The 21,170-nt window shown below is 44.4% G+C and overlaps 1 protein-coding gene across 3 annotated transcripts; it reads left to right on the forward strand.

Annotated features, from left to right (window-relative positions):
* Positions 1–16,325: 16,325 nt before the first annotated feature.
* sirt2 (sirtuin 2 (silent mating type information regulation 2, homolog) 2 (S. cerevisiae)) lies at positions 16,326–21,047 on the forward strand. 3 transcript variants are annotated; one of them, XM_042296006.1, is made up of 17 exons: positions 16,326–16,515; positions 16,699–16,745; positions 17,094–17,145; positions 17,232–17,339; positions 17,657–17,698; positions 17,875–17,981; positions 18,108–18,164; positions 18,278–18,346; positions 18,448–18,577; positions 18,752–18,811; positions 18,965–19,020; positions 19,191–19,267; positions 19,435–19,486; positions 19,585–19,652; positions 19,755–19,821; positions 20,014–20,124; positions 20,215–21,047. In XM_042296006.1, the coding sequence occupies exons 1-17, from the start codon at positions 16,500–16,502 to the stop codon at positions 20,242–20,244; spliced, it is 1,149 nt and encodes a 382-aa protein (XP_042151940.1). In that variant the 5' UTR covers positions 16,326–16,499; the 3' UTR covers positions 20,245–21,047. The 3 variants fall into 3 exon arrangements, with proteins under 3 accessions (XP_042151940.1, XP_024298194.2, XP_024298195.2); XM_024442426.2 differs by having other exon boundaries at positions 20,014–21,047; XM_024442427.2 differs by having other exon boundaries at positions 16,702–16,745; positions 20,014–21,047.
* The last annotated feature ends 123 nt before the right edge of the window (positions 21,048–21,170 follow it).

Here is a 21,170-nt window from a genome sequence, read left to right on the forward strand (position 1 = left end):
TTGCCATGGCAATAAGCCTGGCAGTAATATCTCTAAACCCAGCAAGGATTAATCTGTACACAGATGGCCGGGGGACAGCGTCTCTTCCTGACCACTGTGGCAGCCAGCGTCATCACCATCAGCAATATGGCCTTCGTCCTCATCATCATTGTCACCAAGGCTAGTATCATCATAAACATAAACATCAACATCAATCTCGTCATCTTCATCATCATCATAATCATCATCATCACTGCCATCAAGACTAGTATCATCATAAACGTCTCAAAGGAAGGAGGAGGAGGAGGAGGAGAAGTATAAAGGAAGAGGGTTAGAGCGCGGCAGAGTTGGGAACAGGCTGGATGTTCTGCCTGGGTGCCTCTGCCTTGTCTTCAGGGGGAGCAGCTGAGGAGCAGGGACAGGTGGGCCACAAGACAGGGGAGGAGGAGGGAGGAAGGGGAGGGGACACTACTACAGGACCAAATAGAGGGCATTCAGAGAGAGAGAGAGAGAGAGAGAGAGAGAGAGGTGGGGAGAATGAAAAGCGATAAGTGGAACTTCATTGAAGGTGATGAGCCAAGAAGAGAGGAAAAGATCAAGGTAGAAGCAATGAGATTGTCATTAAGAGACAGAGGAGAGGAGGCAGAGAGGGACAGAAAGAGAGCGAGAGAGAGAGAAACATAGAGAGAGAGACAAAGAAAGTGCAAGCGAGAGGCTTAGACAGAGAGACAGAGGCAGTCGCTGTGGGGTGGCTGACAGGAAGTGAAGCGTGTCCTAACAGGAAGCAGCAGATCTTAGCTGCACACACCAATGAAACACTAGCCTTCCTTGGCGGCCTCGCACACTCTCACACACGCTGACGGGTTGGCAAGGCTGCCGTAGCACGACACGGGCGATGTCTGGTCCTCTACTCAGCGCTGCACGCCACCATGCCTGTCGACATGGCAGAGATACGTCAGGCTGACAAGCAGTGAATGCCGGGGACAGATCACTTAGAGCAAGGCTGGGATACTATAGGCTACGCATCTAGAAGTTAACACGAGGATAGAAAAATGCCTAAACACACAGCATCTTACAATTAGTCACATTACTAAAAAGATTGTCCATAACTTAACATGAAGTTGTGATTACATATATTAGGTTCCATGGTTCCATGTTGTCCTAATATCTTGTATTCCTCTGATGTGACCCTAAAACCGAACCAACTCTAACCCATTGTAAACAAGACAGTCCTTACATAACCAGAGGAACAGGGAGAGACAATATAGGCCTATATTATCTCCCAAAAGAACACTGGACTCTCTCTGTCGTAAGAACTCTGAGAGCTGTACAGTCCTTATGTAATTCTCAGTCAGCTCAGATCCTCTGATTTTAAGGCTGGCCCCTCAGTTAGGGAACCACTTTTGCTAGCTTCCTAAGTCTTTAGGGCCATAGGGAATACTATGGCAGACCATGGTGATAGTCCTTGTAAGACAAAAGATCAGAGAGTGTTTGATGAGTGATGATCCTGTCTTATTGCTGTGTGTAACACTGGCGGGTCGTAACACATGGAAATATTGATCAGTGAAAACGGGTAGTCAGCGATTTCTGATTTGATCTTTGGTCTTGATGTTGATCATCCTTAGCCACTGAAGAGGTTCAGTTGTCTTCCATTGAAAATAAGCCTCAACCATAAAGTTACTGCAAACAATGTTAATATTGTGGATTTACAAGTTTGCATTTACAGCTCACAAGAGAGATACAATATTCACCAAAATCCTACTGTAGATTAATAGCGTCCACCGACTACTCAAGCAGGCCTGATATAGCGCTCCATGATTGAACATGAGTGCAGTTACATTTTCCATAGATTTTGTATCAATCCATGTCATCATTTGAAATGTAGCTAGTAAATCTGCATCTATGCATTACCAGCAGCATAGAGTAATTTCCTCCACTCATAAATTATTTAAACAAATCCCTATTTTTTTGTATATCAGCTCCAATTCGATGTATTACTCAACATAATTCCAAGTGCTGCGTTTGCTCGACTTTTATTTGTTAATGCACCTACCTCTAAGACTACTCATGCGAAGCAAAACATTCTGCCATTTTCACCTTAAAATAGCTTTTTCCATTTTCCATGGCTGAATACGCAATGATAATATTCATTACCATAATCTTTACTTAAAATATATTGTCTGTCTACTGGCTTTGTTAGGTTCATGTAAAACTCTGTGAGGATTTCACAAGAGTGTTTTCATTTTTCAACAGGGATATTAAATGGATTAAGCATATGTTCGCTTTCTACATCGTCCTTGAACGTGCAGTCAATTTCAATGACAGTATCTATCTCTCACATGCATGCACACGCAAGCACACACACCAAAACGCATAAGGCTTAATGCAGTGGCTGTTTCTGAGGACATGAGAGAAATACTGAAACTGTAGCAAGGCAAGCTTAAAGTGGTTTTGGCCGAGAGCTGCTTCAGATAACATCATTACAAAATCAACAGGAAGGTCAGTTACATCAGAAACAGAGCATCGGAGGGCAGTGCTTACTTAAAACACGGATGTGCTTCTTGATGTACTCAAAGACGGCCCTCAGACAATTTTTTGTTTTTATGTGCTCTTGCCTTTCCGGGTTCGATACTAGCCCCATTATGGAAAATAAAAATAGTCTTTGTTTTCCTCTCTAATAGAAAGATAATGATCCTAACCCCAGTCTATTTCCAGTCTATTCAAGTCCTGCTCTGTGTCTGGGGGGGACCCATATCTCAGCGGAGGAGGAGGGGCTGGCTACTAGGCTACTCCCTAGTCCAATCCCCGATGTTTTAATGACATCAACCTACCACTCTAATTAGGAATTGCTAGGAAATATGTGTAAAGCTAATTACATTTCAACCAAGACCCTTCAACATGAGAGAGTACCCCCCTGACAGCAGATATGGAGGAGAGGAGGACAGAGAGAGATGGGAGGACGGGGGAAGGAGGGAAGGAGGGAAGGAGGGAAGGAGGGAGGACATTATGGAGTGTGTCAGAGTGAATTCATGAGTAGTCGAGGAGGGAGGGGAGACAATAAGATGGAGAGAGGTAAAATAAGAGGAGTGAAGAAGAGAAGAGAAAACAGAGAGAGAAGAGATAGAGAGTGGAGAAGAGATAGAGAGTGGAGAAGAGATAGAGAGTGGAGAAAGGCAGGGAGCACCAGAGGTCTTGGTAGACTTTCATAACTATGGATAAGAGAGTGAGTGACGGGTGATCTGTGTCTGTCAGTCTGTCCCCTCACCACTATGGCCCCTCAGAAAGGCCCCTCAGAAAGGCCAGTCAGTCTGCAGCCAGGGGCACTGAGTATCTTCCTGTCTCCTGTTAGTGTGTCTGCATCCCAAATGGCACCCTATTGCCTTTATAGTGGACTACGCTACATGGGAACAGGGTGCCATTTGGGCTGCATCCTGTGACTTCATTGATAGTAATATCTGGGTGGATGACAGTAGCAGGATGTCATGATGACGTAACGAGGCTGTGGCTAATCGCCTGGCCTTTCCGCTACCTTACTGTAATTAGACGGTCATTACAGTTTTTCCCAATTGCTAAAACACAATTTTGCAAACTAGGCAGGTTTTTATCAAAATACTTAACACAATTCACAAAACCACACACCCAAACTGCAAAATACCTCATATATCCTGCAAAATGAAGCACTGCAATCAAAACTACATATAGCATTATCAAAATCAAACGTTTGCACGAAATGGCACACACTTCATTCATATTACCAGATTTTTGTCTAACCAACTACACACTGTTGGGCATAATGAAAAGCACTCTCATCTTTAGTATGCTTTGCCATGATACTAAAATAGTTCAAATTGTAGAAAATTCTTCAGATGCACCGAAATATCTACAGATACACACACATGCTGTTGAAACATTATATATTTTATTTTTCACCAAACAAGTCAGTGCAATATATGCACAGCAGATATATTTACATTGGACTGAACAAAAATATGCTCACAAACAGTAAACTGAAAAAGAAAATTGCAGAAAAAAAAGTGCAGAAAAAATATATAGAAAAAAAGAGTCAAGAAAAATAATTAGGCAGCATCTTGCCGCACAGCTGGGTCTGTCCACAACGCCTCGTCCACGTCACAGCTGGGTCTGGCCACAACACCTCGTCCACATCACAGCTGGGTCTGGCCACAACGCCTCGTCCACGTCACAGCTGGTCTGGCCACAACGCCCGTCCACGTCACAGCTGGGTCTGGCCACAACGCCTCACAGCTGGGTCTGGCCACAACGCCTCGTCCACACGTCACAGCTGGGTCTGGCCACAACGCCTCGTCCACGTCACAGCTGGTTCTGGCCACAACGTCCACGTCGCCTCGTCCACGTCACAGCTGGGTCTGGCCACAACGTCCACGTCACAGCTGGGTCTGGCCACAACGGCCACATCACAGCCTCGTCATCACATCACAGCTCACAGGGTCTGGCCACAACGTCCTCACAGCTGGGTCTGGCCCACGTCACAGCTGGTTCTGGCCACAACGCCTCGTCCACGTCACAGCTGGGTCTGGGGCCACAACGCCTCGTCCACGTCACAGCTGGTTCTGGCCACAACGCCTCGTCCACGTCACAGCTGGGTCTGTCCACAACGCCTCGTCCACGTCACAGCTGGGTCTGGCCACAACGCCTCGTCCACGTCACAGCTGGTTCTGGCCACAACGTCCTCACAGCGTCCACGTCACAGCTGGGCTGGTTCTGGGCCACAACGCCTCGTCCACATCACAGCTGGGTCTGGCCACAACGCCTCGTCCACGTCACAGCTGGGTCTGTCCACAACGCCTCATCCACGTCACAGCTGGGTCTGGCCACAACGCCTCACAGCGTCCACGTCACAGCTGGTTCTGGCCACAACGCCCTCGTCCACGTCACAGCTGGTTCTGGCCACAAAGCTGGTTCCCTCGTCCACATCACAGCTGGGTCTGGCCACAACGCCCACATCACAGCCTCGTCCACATCACAGCTGGGTCTGGCCACAACACCTCGTCCACATCACAGGCAATATCTTCCCTTGCCAGACATCAACGGAAGAAGCGCCTTGAGTGCCTTATCCATCCCTGAATCGCACCCACATCCATCTCATCACATGTGCACAAAGGGCTGCTGGTCGTATACCTTCCACCGCCATGGCGAAAATAACTCTTCTATGGGGTTCAGAAATGGTGAGTATGGTGGGAGGTATTGCAAGAGAAATGGTGGGTGGTCAGCCAACCAGTTTAGGACTGGGGCTGCATGATGAAAGCTCATGCTGTCCCATACTACAAAGTACCGGGTTCTTTGATGGTCTGCATCATTCATACACTCTGGTGGTATGAGAATGTTGTGGAGTCTGTCCAGAAATGTGAGAATATGGGCTGTGTTGTATGGTCCAAGGTTGGCATGAAGGTGGAGGACACCATGCGTATTGGAGATGGCAGCGCACATTGTGATGTTCCCACCACGTTGGTCAGGAACATCTATAATGGCTCTGTGGCCAATGACGTTTCTCCCCCTTCTTCTGCTCTTTGCTAGGTGGAACCCAGCGTCATCTATAAAGATGAACTCATGTGGGATTGAGCATCCATTTCCAGTACTCCCTGAAAACAAAGAACAAAAGCAGTCAATATGGTGTTATCCAGTACACTGGGAAACAATGTTGCATGTAGTGTACTGCAGTCAATATTGTACTTACATCCACATATGCTCGTCTGGCCTCTTTGTTTCTTTGAGAGTTTATCTCAAACGGCACCTTATAAAGTATTTTCATTCTGATTTGGTTTCGCTTGAGAATACGAGCCAATGTGGACAGACTGACTCGTTGAATGTTGTTGAATATGGTGTTGTCTTGGATGATGTGGCTTTGAATTTCTCATAATCTGATTTCATTATTTTCCAAAACCATGTTTACAATGTTAGCTTCCTGTACCCCGGTGAACATTTGGCCCCTTCCTCTACCATGGTTGTGTCTCTCAGTCCTTTAGAAAAACAGAAAAACAAAAATATAGGGCTTGGACAATGCAGCCTAAAGATATTTCCCCCACAGTAGAGTAAATTCTACAGGAAATTTGTGCAGTTAGTGTATGACATCAGCCGTTCATGAAGTAAACAGGTGTCACCCAACTGATACACTATGACATGGGGTGTACTACATAGTGTGAAAGACATTTTGGTTACATACCTGTACTCCAGTCTAAATGTCCGGACGACACAGGCGACAGTAAAACGGCTCATGTTGGGCTGCACTCTCTGCCCAGCCTCTCGCATTGTCAGCCCATGGTTGATGACATGATCAACAAAGATTGCTCTGATTTTATTTGAAAGTTGTCTTCTTTGGCCATGAACTCCTATACCAGCTCTACCCCTACCTCTCACTCTTCCTCCCCCTCTCATTCTCACCCTCCCTCTTCCTCTTCCTCTCTCTGCAACGGCTTCCATTGTTGTTGTAAAACAAAAGGTGGTCACCTGTGGTCTTTTCATAGTGCTTACTTCCTGATTGAAGTGGTAACAATTAACCATTGAGGTGTTTGGCCAGGTGGCACATGTATTGGCCAATTAGCTCATGTCGTGTCATTTTGAATGGCAGTGTTTTGAAATGGCAAACATGTGACTTTATGTCAGATTGTTGTGTCTTATGCAGAGAACCGTGTGCAGTGCATTTAAAAAGTGCCATTTTGAATTGCAAAATGTGTGTAAAGCAGAAAATGTGTTTAGACTTTGGAGACTTGAGAAGAGGTTTTGCTCTCTGTGTGTCAGTTTAAATAATTGTGCTGTGCATGTCATTTTAGTGTGTTAGCAATTGGAAAAAACTGTAATCAGCTTATCATCTGAGAGAACACAGGGGCACCCAATAACAAGGGACGGGAGAATGAGAGGTCAGACTGGATGCTTATACAACAAATCCATAATATGACACTTACTCTCACATAACAGGTCAATGGCATATTGTGATATATAGGCATAACAGATTTGTTATCGGCTAGAAGACAGCATATATGATTGATGTTGACTCATTGCATACTCTGATAGAATATGAATCTGTCATAAAGTATTTATTAGCCAATGTCATTTGTAATGCTTCCTAAATATGTGTATCAAAACAAATGTTATTTGTCACATGCTTGGTAAACAACAGGTGTAGACTAACAGGGAAAGGCTTAGTTACAGGCCCTTCCCAACAATGAAGAGAGGAAGACAATACAGCAATAATAGAAAAGTAAAACACAAAAGTAATAATAAATACACAGTGAGTAACGATAACTTGGCTATATACACTTTGGGTGTGTGTGTGTGTGTGTGTGTGTGTGTGTGTGTGTGTGTGTGTGTGTGTGTGTGTGTGTACGAGAGAGAGATAAGAGTGTGTGCTTGTGTGTGTGTGCGAGAGAGAGCGATAAGAGTGTGTGTGTGTGTGTGTGTGTGTGTGTGTGTGTGTGTGTGTGTGTGTGTGTGTGTGTGTGTGTGTGTGTGTGTGTGAGAGAGAGAGAGAGAGAGAGAGAGAGAGAGAGAGAGAGAGAGTGTCCATTAGAGTGGTTTCACACAGCTAATTTCACACTAGAAGCAGCATGGTGCATTATAGATCCTGCTGACTAGTAGAGCACCGAGATAGAGGGGGATGGGGGATTGAGGAGAAAAAGGGAAAAGAAAAATATATCCCATTGATGCTGAATTTATACATTAAAGCCAAAGGCTTTCTGGCAGAAAAAGTAGGGAAAGGGGGATTGAGAGGTGAAAAAGAAAGAGGAATGTGACTTAGGGATGCTAAGGTTAGAGAGAAAGACAGAGAGAAAGACAGAGAGAGAGAGAGAGAGAGAGAGAGAGAGAAAGAAAGAAAGAAAGAAAGAAAAGGTATATGGGAAATGGGGGAACAAAAATGGTGGAATGTATTGAGAGAGTTTTGGAATGAATAAAGGGCAGAGGGAGAGAGTGTGAGAGGAAAAGCAAGGGAATAAAAGAGAGAAAGTAAGGGAATAAGAGAGAGAAAGCAAGGAAATAAGAGAGAGAAAGCAAGGGATTAAGAGAGGAAAAGCAAGGGAATAAGAGAGAGAAAGCAAGGGAATACGAGAGAAAGCAAGGGAATAAGAGAGAGAAAGCAAGGGAATAGGAGAGAGAAGCAAGGGAATAGCAGTAATGTAAACAATAACTTATGCAAATTAACCAATTCATTTGAGAGGAATTTGTTTTCTTTGTTTTAGCAAAGTCAAATAAACTGAACTGAAAGCACGTAACCACACCCACCAAACCACCTCAAACCACTTAGACTCTGATCCCCTTTAGTATCAACTGGAACAACGCTTTATCAGTGTCAGAAGTCATTTAACCTTTTACACACACAATGGGCATGACGGAGGCTTAAACGTGCAGACCCATAAACCGTAGCATCACACAATAACCTATATCCATATCACAGCACCAAGTAGCCTTTAATCTCCAATGCATTATTCATCCTGCACTTAATGCTACTTTCAAACAGAGGTCCCTAAGGGAATCCCTGACATCTCGTCTTTCTCAGAGACGGCCTGGATGACCAGAGAGGAGTTATGGGCTTGAGGAACTTGTATCTACGGAGTTAGTGTCGCTGCAACTCTAACCTTTCTCTCATTACAGTTCAAAGTTACTCAGCCACACACACTCAGCTCTCAGGGCCGCACATCAGAAGAATTCAGATGGTGGATGTTTAAGTAATGTGTGTGCGTGCGGATCTGCAGTTTCATTCCCTTACACAAATTAAACCATGAAGTGTTCTTATGGAGACTTCATATATAGTGGATTCTACAGTATTTTGCGATTTTCGTCAACACAGCTAGGCCATTGTGAGCGGCAGACTGCTGTGGAGATAATGAAGTAATTTAATTGAGTTAAACAGTAGACTGGCTCAGCATCTTGCAGTCATTAGCATGCCTCACTGTGGTAATTACAGCTGTCAGCTCTAATCGCGACAGTAGCGTGGTTCAGCGAGACGCCAAGCTGAGGTAATGCCGCCATTATCCAGATCCTGGGGACTGAGCGCTCCATATGAGATACCGTCACATCTTATTTGTATGGAATTGACACACTTAATTGCGCAAGGCAACGGTAGGACTAGGTTTGTGTGCGTATGTGCATGCGTGTCTGCGCGTGTATGTGCGTGTGAGTGAAAACTACTGCCAATTTTCACGTCTTTAATTGAATTTCAATTCACTCTTTGAATTGACTGAATTAAAAACAAAATAAATCCCAACTCTGCTATAGACAACAAAACCAACTGGATCAGGGGGGGTTCCAACTGGATAAGAGGGTTTCCAAATGGATCAGGGGGGTTCCAACTGGAAAAGAAGGGGTTCCAACTGGATCAGAGGGGGTTCCAACTGAATAAGAGGGGTTTCCAACTGGATAAGAGGGGGTTCCAACTGGATCAGAGGGGGTTCCAACTGGATAAGAGGGGGGTTCTAACTGTGTCAGAGGGGGTTCCAACTGGATAAGAAGATTTTATAACTGGATAGGAAGGGGTTACAACTGGACCAGAGGGGAATCCAACTGGATCAGAGGGGGTTCCAACTGGATCAGAGGGGGTTCCAACTGGATCAGAGGGGGTTCTAACTGGATAAGAGGGGGTTCCAACTGTATAAGAGGGGCTCTAACTGGATAAGGGGGTCTAACTGTGTCAGAGGGGGTTCTAACTGGATAAGAAGGGGTTCCAACTGGACCAGAGGGGGATCCAACTGGATCAGAGGGGGTTCCAACTGGATTAGAGGGGGTTCTAGCTGGATAAAGGGGTTCCAACTGTATAAGGGGGTTCCAACTGGAGGGGTTTCGGGATCAGAGGGGGTTCCAACTGGATAAGAGGGGGTTACAACTGGATCCGGGGGTTACAACTGGATAGGAGGGAGCTCCAACTTGATCAGAAGGGCCTCCAACTGGATCAGAGGGGGTTCCAACTGGATAGGAGGGAGCTCCAACTGGATCAGAAGGGCCTCCAACTGGATCAGAGGGGGTTCCAACTGGATACGAGGGGGTTCTAACTGGATAAGAGGGGGTTCCAACTGGATAAGAGGGGGTTCCAACTGGATCAGGGGGTTCCAACTGGATCAGAGGGGGTTTCAACTGGATAAGAGGGGATTCCAACTGGATCAGGGGGTTCCAACTGGATCAGAGGGGGTTCTAACTGGATCAGAGGGGTTACAACTGGATCAGAGTGTGTTCCAACTGGATCAGAGGGGGTTCCAACTGGATAGGAGGGGGCTCTAACTGGATCAGAGAGGTTTCCAACTGGATACAAGGGGGTTCTAACTGGATAAGAGGAGGTTCCAACTGGATAAGAGGGGGTTCCAACTGGATAAGAGGGGATTCTAACTGGATAATAGGGGTTCCAACTGGATAAGAGGGGGTTCTAATGGGATCAGAGGGGTTCCAACTGAATAAGGGGGTCTAACTGTGTCAGAGGGGGTTCCAACTGGATAAAAAGGGGTTCCAACTGGACCAGAGGGGGATCCAACTGGATCAGAGGGGGTTCCAACTGGATAAGAGGGGATTCTAACTGGATAATAGGGGTTCCAACTGTATAAGAGGGGGTTCTAATTGGATAAGGGGGTCTAACTGTGTCAGAGGGGGTTCCAACTGGATAAGAAGGGGTTACAACTGGACCAGAGGGGGATCCAACTGGATCAGAGGGGGTTCCAACTGGATAAGAGGGGTTCCAACTGGATCAGAGGGGTTCCAACTGCATAGGAGGGAGCTCCAACTGGATAAGAAGGGTCTGCAACTGGATCAGAGGGGGTTCCAACTGGATAGGAGGGGTTCCAACTGGATACGAGGGGGTTCTAACTGGATAAGAGGGAGTTCCAACTGGATAAGAGGGAGTTCCAACTGGATCAGAGGGGGTTCCAACTGGATAAGAGGGGGTTCCAACTGGATCAGAGGGGGTTCCAACGGGATCAGAGGGGGTTCCAACTGGATAAGAGGGGGTTCCAACGGGATCAGAGGGGGTTCCAACTGGATCAGAGGGGGTTCTAACTGGATAAGAGGGGGTTCCAACTGGATAAGATGGGTTCTAACTGGATAAGAGGGGGTTCCAACTGGATAAGAGGGGGTTCCAACTGGATCAGAGGGGGTTCTAACAGCAGACATACTGGGAGGAACTTTGGAGACACAGCCAACCAGATAATTGCTAATTAGTTTGGGCCTTTAAAAGGTGAAGCTCTAATCAACATTAGGACTGGAGTAAATCACCAGAGAGGCTGATCTTATTTGCTAGTTGCCAGTGACAACCGTCTGTTGGTCCGGAGCTGCCCCAGTGGACTCTGGGAGAAGAGAGGAGGAGAGACGAAGGGGATGTTAGTGTTTCTTCCATGTATCGAGCCGTCTCCTCATCTGTCAGGCGTGTTTTTCTCCTATGCTGGCAACGTATGTGGAAATGGGAATGATGGGAGATGGAGTGAAGCCATTGGGAGAATGGGATTGTGGAATAAATGGATTGGAATGAGACAGGGGAGATGTTGCCTCCCTTTTACATTCTTACTTAGGCTATTATATCACTCTCTTTCAGTTACTGTAACTCTCAAATTCTTTAAGTTGCCTGTATTCCCCAGGCATACTTTCTAAAATCATTCACTCAACACACCACCGACAGTCCTGCACCACCAAATGATTAACCGATCCACCAATTTCCAGATCCTAAAATGAATCTAGAGGGACTGACCTTCTCTCAGACTGTTAATAATAGCTTACCTTACTGTCATTCTTCAAGTTATTTTGGCTGTGGTCTAGGTAGGAGACATTGAGAGGAAAGGGCAGAGACTAAACAGATTCACACAATGTCTAGTGCTATTGCCAAAGAGAATGATTCAACAACAACAATATCTGTGGTGATGGAGTATCCGGCCTCATTTATTCTGGAAAGGCCTAAATCACGACATATCTTGGTGTCAAATTACAATAGCTTCTTGAACGCAAGGGTTGTACAACGTATAATTTGGTGAAATCACCTGTTGCACTTTTTGTGAGACTTTTTGTGAGACTTTCTTCGCACATAGCACGTAGCTATGACCCCAGTGAAATTGTCTTCTCACCTCTGCCTGCTCAAATGTTGTTTTATAGTGTCACAGACAAATTAGTGAGGGACCACTAAAAAGGTCCTACCTGTCACATTTTTCAAGATGATCAATAAAATAGATGTGATGTCTAATCATATACTTTTGGGGATCAAGTGATATGATTGCTCCTCCACACTAGAGCAGGGTGGGCCGTTGAGAGCTGAAAAGTAACTAGCTAATCAAATCAACAATATATTTTTTTGAAGTGCAAAACTCTACACATACGTGAGGCCCTTCAGGAACAGGAACAGGAACAGGAACAGGAACAGGAACAGGAACTGAACTATGAAGTCCAAATTCAAATAATGCGACATCACACACGGATGAGAGTGGAACTAAAGCACTCCTCTCACCACTCTTAGGTTTATGGTTACAGCATATCAACATGCCTAGTAGATTTCCTCTCCTTTGCATTGTGCAAATGTCTCTCTTCTTTCTCAATGCCCATGTCCTTTGTATCTGTCTGTCAGTTGATGCGGCGAAGCTGTAGTCAGGTGACCCTCTTGGTCGCCACATCGCTTTACAAGAGTTCTATCCCTGTGGCTCCGCCCTCACTACAAGCCAGGCTCCTCCTCTTCCTGAGCCAGCGTTTCCATGACATCGAGACTCTCCTCAGCTGGAGCTCCTGGTTCAAGAACCGAGGTCAACGTCAGCAGAATTTGTATGTGTAACAGGAAAACACACCGATTATTCTAGCTACATGCATTTCTATCAGCACGCCATTATCCCAAATCGTTCCCTATCCCTCCCCCTTGCCCATTACCCTTCAATGCACGATCTGTAAGGCGTTGGTGAGCAAAATGGTGGACACTCCAACGCTGCTTTTTCTATCCAGACCCTTTAGATCTGCATGCAATGAAGGGTTAGGGCTAAGGCGAATGTGTAGGGAGCGAAGTGGAACTGGCTGTCCCAACTCCATAAACATTGCTCTCAGCCCAACCCCTGTCTCCTTCCCCTCACAGTTTCTATGGTTACACCCAGCAGAACTATGGGGACTACGTTGCAGCTGCTTATTACATCCTTAGCCTCAAGGGAGGATTCAGGTAACTGTTATGCCATTTTGGGCTGCCCATAACTGCCTGTGCATGCCCCCTTTTTGACCTGTTGGTGAGTATTAGTGTGCTTTGTGTTTTTTTGTTGTTGTTCTATTTGCTGATCACCGTGTTGTTCACTTGTTGTTAGTGATGACTAGTCTGTTGTCCTCCAGGTTTGCAGGACAGTCAGAGTGGTTCCGATCAGACAGAAGAGGGAAGTTCAACTGGGATTTCATGAACCGCCGGGACAGCGCCATAGAGGAAGTGGATGTCAGCAACACACTCATTAACTACACAGGCCTAGAAAACCTGGGTACATACCACTTTATTCATGTCTGGGGGGTGGGGATTTGTATTTATTTCACAATGCAGGTTCAATAAGAAAGTTACCCTTCATAAATATTCATGGGTATCTTTGCATTTTGGTTCAAATGTATTTTTATTTATGTACAGTCGTGGCCAAAAGTTTAGAGAATTTTCACAAAGTCTGCTGCCTCAGTTTGTATGATGGCAATTTGCATATACTCCAGAATGTTGTGAAGAGTGATCAGATGAATTGCAATTAATTGCAAAGTCCCTCTTTGCCATGCAAAACATGGCCACTGCATTTCAGCCCTGCCACAAAAGGACCAGCTGACATCATGTCAGTGATTCTCTTGTTAACACAGGTGTGTGTTGAGGGTTGACGAGGACAAGGCTGGAGATCACTCTGTCATGCTGATTGAGTTTGAATAACAGATTGGAAGCTTCAAAAGGAGGGTGGTGCTTGGAATCATTGTTCTTCCTCTGTCAACCATGGTTGCCTGCAAGACAAAAAGGGCTTCACAGGCAAGGATATTGCTGCCAGTAAGATTGCACCTAAATCAACAATTTATCGGATCATCAAGAACTTCAAGGAGAGTGGTTCAATTGTTGTGAAGAAGGCTTCAGGGCGCCCAAGAAAGTCTCCTAAAGTTGGTTCAGCTGTGGGATCGGGGCACAGCCAGTACAGAGCTTGTTCAGGAATGGCAGCAGGCAGGTGTGAGTGCATATGCACGCACAGTGAGGCGAAGACTTTTGGAAGACGCCTGTTGTCAAGAAGGGCAGCAAAGAAGCCACTTCTCTCCAGGAAAAACATCAGGGACAGACTGATATTCTGCAAAAGGTACAGGGATTGGACTGCTGAGGACTGGGGTAAAGTCATTTTCTCTGATGAATCCCCTTTACGATTGTTTGAGGCACCCAGGAAAAAAAGCTTGTCCGGAGAAAACAAGGTGAGCGCTACCATCAGTCCTGTGTCATGCCAACAGTAAAGCATCCTGAGACCATTCATGTGTGGGGTTGTTTCTCAGCCAAGGGAGTGGGCTCCCTCTCAATTTTGCCTAGGGACACAGCCATGAATAAAGAATGGTACCAACACATCTTTCGAGAGCAACTTCTCCCAACCATCCAGGAACAGTTTGGTGACGAACAATGCCTTTTCCAGCATGATGGAGCACCTTATGGCCAATCCTCAAGAGGTGGGTGGACAAACAAAAACCCATCAATTCTGACAAACTCCAAGCATTGATTATGCAAGAATGGGCTGCCATCAGTCAGGATGTGGCCCAGAAGTTAATTGACAGCATGCCAGGGCGGATTGCAGAGGTCTTGAAAAGAAGGGTCAACACTGCAAATATTGACTCTTTGCATCAACTTCATATAATTGTCAATAAAAGCCTTTGACACTTATGAAATGCTTGTAATTATACTTCAGTATTCCATAGTAACATCTAACAAAAATATCTAAAGACACTGAGGCAGAAAACTTTGTGGAAATTAATATTTGTGTCATTCTCAAAACTTTTGGCCACCACTGTACCCTATGCCTGTCACGGCTGTGGTAAGAACGGGACCAAGGTGCAGCGGATGTTGAGTTCCACATATTTAATACAAAGAGAAACTTAAACAAAACAAAATATATCAATAAACGAACAACTAAAAGTGACTACGTGGTGCACAAACACAAAACGATATCCCACAAACATAGGTGGGAAAAATAGCTAGTTAAATATGATCCCCAATTAGAGACAATGATTACCAGCTGCCTCTAATTGGGAATCATACAAAACACCAACATAGAAGATATAAACTAGAACACAACATAGAAATTATAAACTAGAATACCCCCTAGTCACGCCCTGACCTACTACACCATAGAGAAACAAGGGCTCTCTATGGTCAGGGCGTGACAATGCCAGTGGTATTCAACCTGTTGGAACCAAAAATCTCAAATTGGGACTCATCAGACCAAAGGACAGATTTCCACCAGTCTAATGACCATTGCTCATGTTTCTTGGCCCAAGAAAGTCTCTTCTTATTATTGGTGTCCTTTAGTGGTGGTTTCTTTGCAGCAATTTGACCATGAAGGCCTGATTCACGCATTCTCCTCTGTGAAGCATTTGGGATGCAATTTCTGAGGCTGGTAACTCCAATGAACTTATCCTCTGCAGCAGAGGTAACTCTGGGTCTTCCTTTCATGTGGCGATCCTCATTAGAGACAGTTTTGTCATAGCGCTGATGGTTTTTGCGACTGCAGTTGAAGAAACGTTCAACGTTTTAGAAATGTGCTGTATTGACTGAACATCATGTCTTAAAGTATTGATGGACTGTATATACGATGTTGGTACAGATTATTATTATACATTGTATTGGTGACACAATTAAATATTAAATTAAATGTATTTATTTGTAAAGTATGCTTCATGTTGTACATCTGGATCAATACAGACATTTATGGAGCAGACACAGAAAACCAAATGGACAGATGTTATGGTTAGCATTTTAAAACGTGTGTGAATCTTATTAACTATAAGTGAGGGATGTAAATCCTATAATCCTTTGAGACTGAAGAGTGGAGAGGAGACTTTAAAGGTGAAGTTGAATAATAGGAATAACCATTCAAGAGGTAAACAGAGAGATTAACATATTTTATAGATTGAGGTAATTATGTATTAACTACATGATATACTGTTGCAATCATACTGTAACAAAAAAAATGCTGTCATGAGTTCATGCTTAAACTACTTCTGCAGGTACATATAACCATATTGAGTCATTTCAGCGATATTATTTGCTTATTTTTGCTAAATGATGACAATGTAACCGATTGTGTTTTACTTGCACGATACAAAACAGCTCGGCTAATATATAAATCCAACTGCGATCTGCAAAAGTAGGCCGACGCGTGCGCATGTGCTTGTTTATTGTTGGAATATTTCTTATGCGGAAGTTAGCAACACGGAATTAATTCGCGACGTACAACAACAATCATATCGCAACTGTACGAATCAACTTGCATATTTAGCAAGTTAAGTTAAACATACGGGAGCAACACACACAATAGCATACACATCTGTGTAGGATTAGTCTAGACGGATAAATGTCTGATGTACCAGGTATACCTTTTTTCGTCTTGGACTGGCCTTGGCTCGAAAATTAAGTGCAGCCAGCCAGCTAGCTAATGTAGCTAGCTACATTGCTAGCTAGCTGCCTAGGTAAAGCTAGCTAACTAAAGCGTTCAGCATTGTTAGCTACTTGTAAATAGTAACATGACATGGATTTGTTTCGTTTTTTTCCAGAAGCTTCTAACAGAGAAGAGGTCGAGGAGAACACCCCTGAACCAGAGGCAAGAAATACTACATCTGTGGTTAGGAATTGTCAGTGTGTGTGCATGCCTTGCCCTATGGATGGATACCTGGCTGGCTAACGTTAGCCAATAACTAGCTAGTAGCAAGTTGTCACGACTAGTTTGTCAGGCACACGGTTAGTAGAGAACCTGTCATGACTTGTCACCAATCGTAGACTGTGTACTCTGCATCCATTGACATGTTGACACACTGACACTGTATTGGCATGCAATACAATGCACAGCTTCTTATGATGTGCATAAAACCAAACAAGGATTATATTGTAATGTTCTTGATCAAACGAATGTTTCCATGTTTACACTGAGTTTCCTCTTGATTTCTGCTAGGAGCAGTCAGACGATAGCAGTGACGACGGCGAGGCATCAGGGGACACAGAGAGTAAGTGTCAAAAACCTCAAGGTTTTGCTGTCAACACCAAAGTCTCATATTTTCATCAGAATAATTATTTGTTTATTCTCATACAGTGGATTTCCTGCGCAATCTCTTCTCTAAAACCTTGGGCATATCTGGAGAGAAGGTTTTGGATGAGCTGACTCTTGAGGGGGTGGCCAGTTACATACAGAGTGGCAAATGTGAGTCTATTATTAATCTCTAACCCAGCGTGTGCACATTTCATGTAGGGGTTGATGACTATGTAGCCCAGCAAGCAGTGCATCTGTCAGCATCTAGGCCTAGTATAAATGTGCCATTAGTCAACACAAGAAAATAGACTGTATTAGGAATAACATCATCTGTCTAGCCTGAGGCCATATAATTTGCTTGCTGAAAAACATACCCATATTTAAGTATGTTACTACAACTACCTGACTATGTGATACTGCTTCATTGGTTAACAAATGGTACAATCCAGGAAGTTAAAGGATTCTCTCTGCTCCTCTATCCTCCACAGGCAAAAACATAATCTGTATGGTGGGTGCAGGGATCTCTACATGTGAGTAACTCCCCCTCTTGCATAACCGTGGGCTGAGCATAACATAATTAGTCTAGACCTGTTTTGTTGGACAAATAAGACACTTAGCCTAAATACAAATAGATTTCCCTCTAAATTGTGTGTATAATGTATCCACCACTTTTGTGATGATGACACTGCCCCTCTGTCCCCCTCAGCGGCTGGGATCCCTGACTTCCGCTCCCCAGACACGGGGCTCTATGCTAACCTGCAGAAGTACAACTTGCCATACCCTGAGGCTATCTTCCAGATAGACTACTTTAAGGTCTGAAGCGTTCTGTCGAATTCTTTTGGCTTAAGAAAGTAATTAGCTTGCTACACTAAAGATCTGCGCAGATTATTTTGTTATTTGCTGCTATCACCACTCAAGATGTACCTCTTTCTATATCAGAAACACCCTGAGCCCTTCTTTGCCCTGGCCAGGGAGCTGTACCCAGGACAATTCAAGGTAAGATCTAGCTTATTTTCTGGCCTTTCAGTTTCTTAACTTTATTTCCTGAATTGTGCATTGTGCCTGTTTATTTTTAGGTATCACTAACAGCAGTGTTGTTGTATGTTAAGCCCACAGTATGTCACTACTTCATCAAGTTGCTGAAGGACAAAGGGCTACTCAAACGCTGCTACTCACAGGTTCGGTATTCTTTCATATCCTTTGTTCTGAGTTAGTCACCTACAGCCTGTATTGAAGTGTTTTTGAAGTGTCATCAACCCCTCCATTTCTGCCTGTGCAGAATATTGACACCCTGGAACGTGTAGCAGGACTGGAGGGAGAGGACCTGATTGAAGCCCACGGCACCTTCTACACCTCACACTGTGTCAGCTTTATGTGCCGCAAAGAGTACGACTTGGACTGGATGAAAGGTTAGTGTATGTGGTACGGTAATATCTAACTGGGGTGGTTTAACAAAACACTGTTATACTACCTAGGCAGACACTCATTTACATGGATATGCTAATTAAGTTGTCATTTAAAAGGAGCGTTGGTGCTATTCAAACAATTGTTGAATTCTAATCTTGTTTACCTCTGACCTGCAGAGAAAATCTTCTCGGATGACATCCCCAAATGTGACAAGTGCAGCAATCTGGTTAAACCAGGTGAGTGACTGCCTTGTCATTTCCTTTTACTTCTTATCCCTCCTTACTTGAATATGCTCTCTCCCTTTTCAGTTCCTTATAGTTCAATGTTCATACCTGTTTATTACACTTTCTTTGTAAAATACTGGATTTCTCCTTGTTCTCCATTTTCAGACATTGTTTTCTTTGGTGAGAATCTACCGAAGAGGTTCTTCACCTCAATGGCCATGGTGAGTGTGGTCTGGGTGTTGACTTGATAGACTACTTAGAGTTTGTGCCTCTGTCTTTTCCATGAATGTGCATATTAGGGTGTGTACACCCATAATGAAGTGATGAACCATAATGAAAGGCACAGTACTGGTTCCTGTTACCGTCGTCTCCTGTTTCTATTCTCCTCCAGGACTTTCCTCGCTGTGATCTGCTGATTATAATGGGGACCTCCCTGCAGGTTCAGCCCTTTGCTGCTCTGGTTGGCAGGTGAGTCTTTCTGTCTGACTCTTCACAGAACCATGATTATAATGTTATCTGATAGACTACTATATTGGTATAGTGTTGCGTTTCAACATGTGTCCTCTTCAACCATGTGCTCAAGCATCAACGAGCTCATAAATGGTGTGTGATGGAATACATGTTTGTGTTTGCAGGGTTTCAAACAGCTGCCCCAGACTGCTCATTAACCTGGAGAAAGCAGGTGGTGTAAGTCCTCTGTCCCTCTGGATTTGCATTAGACTTTCCTTCCTCTATCCACCTCTGTATGTTAACGTGTATATCTTTCTGTCTGCGTCTCCCTGTAGGCAGATCCTATATTAGGGATTATAAGCATTGGCGGAGGGATGGACTTTGACTCAGCGAAAGCATACAGGCGAGAAGCTATCACTTTCACTTGAACTACAGTGATGATGGTGGACATGGTGTTGGAGGTTTTGCTGATGAATATTCATTAGTTATGATTTGTTTCTCTCAGGGATGTGGCTCATATTAGTACATGTGATGATGGATGCTTGGAACTTGCTGAGCTACTGGGATGGAAGGTAAATATACTGTACATGCTTAGTAAATACCCATATTCTATGGACCCATTCGTGATAAGAGTGAGACAGAGATTGTTGACTTCGATGAAAGTTCTTGAAACCTTAAAGTAGTCTTTTTTTTTTCTCTCTGTTTTTCGCTCACCATTCTCACACTCCCACTCTCCCTCCCTCCATTATCTCTCTTTCTCCAAGGCGGAGCTGGAAGAGATGGTGAAACGGGAGCATGAGAAGATTAACAGCAAAGCCGAAGAGGAACAGACAAATCAGAGCTCTGGAGCTGCAGGGAAGGCGGAGTCAGGGAAGGCGGAGTCAGGGAAGGCGGAGTCAGGGAAGGCGGAGTCAGGGAAGGCGGAGTCAGGGAAGGCGGAGTCAGGGAAGGCGGGGTCAGGGAAGGCGGAGTCAGGGAAGGGGGAGGTAGAATAACTAATGAGACCGGCCGGCCGGCTCCAACCCATCACTTGGCTTCAGTCTGGAAGCAGAGTTCCATACATTAACCAGGACTGTGCTCCCCTGTCTGTTTTGGATTTTCTCCCTTTAGTTTGCACTTTACTAACTTCTCTCTCCTCTCCAACCTCTGTTTGACATAAACCCACCTCCTGATTCCTACTGTGTGTATTGGTCTATCTTTTGACAGTTCCCACAGATGGAGTTTATAGCAATACACACTAAAATGAGCATACGTTTCCTTCTGAGGGAGAGAACTACAGGCACTGAGCTGTCAGCATGCCAACAAGCTCTGTTGAGTCATATAGTTGATGATTTTAGACTGAAATGACAAAGTATAGAGGGCATGGCAGGGTAACAAAGATGATGAATATCTGAGGCATCCACTGATGCAGTGACACAACTCCTGTAAATAAAATGGGGGAAAAGTATAATATAGCATTTTATGACTTACTATTTATAATCAATTATAATTATGGATTTGTTTTTCATGACATTGCTTTTTGTGCTCCTTGTTTCTATCAATTGTTTCAATATAATTATTTTTAACAATATGTTTTAATCTATTAAGCATACCTGTGACATTTAGTTTCTCTACTTCCTGTAGCTGTTGGTGTAGGACGGTTTCTATTTCAGCACAAATGATGCAGCAGGAAGTTACCACAGTGGTGTGAGATGATGTCGCAGTACATCTCTGGTGTTGACCAAATGCAACTCGATGGTTTCTAAAAGATTGCTTGTGATACAACAAGTAAAAACACTAAATAAAGTGTCAGTCAGTCTCCCGCTGAATTTGGTATTTTTCATACACATACAGTACATTTAAGCATTGATCTCAAACCCAGCTGGTGCAACGGATGTTGATTGGTACAATTGATGTTGTCTGTGACAGGGTGCATGCGTTG

The sequence above is a fragment of the Oncorhynchus tshawytscha genome, linkage group LG13 (assembly GCF_018296145.1).
Source record: "Oncorhynchus tshawytscha isolate Ot180627B linkage group LG13, Otsh_v2.0, whole genome shotgun sequence".
In the NCBI taxonomy this organism is placed as follows: Eukaryota; Metazoa; Chordata; class Actinopteri; order Salmoniformes; family Salmonidae; genus Oncorhynchus; species Oncorhynchus tshawytscha.

Excerpts from the sequence above, each read along its gene's own strand:
- sirt2 (XM_024442426.2), top strand. Across the intron at positions 16,746-17,093 it reads AGAACACCCCTGAACCAGAG|GAGCAGTCAGACGATAGCAG; the intron begins GCAAGAAATACT and ends GATTTCTGCTAG. Across the intron at positions 19,487-19,584 it reads ACCTGGAGAAAGCAGGTGGT|GCAGATCCTATATTAGGGAT; the intron begins GTAAGTCCTCTG and ends GTCTCCCTGTAG.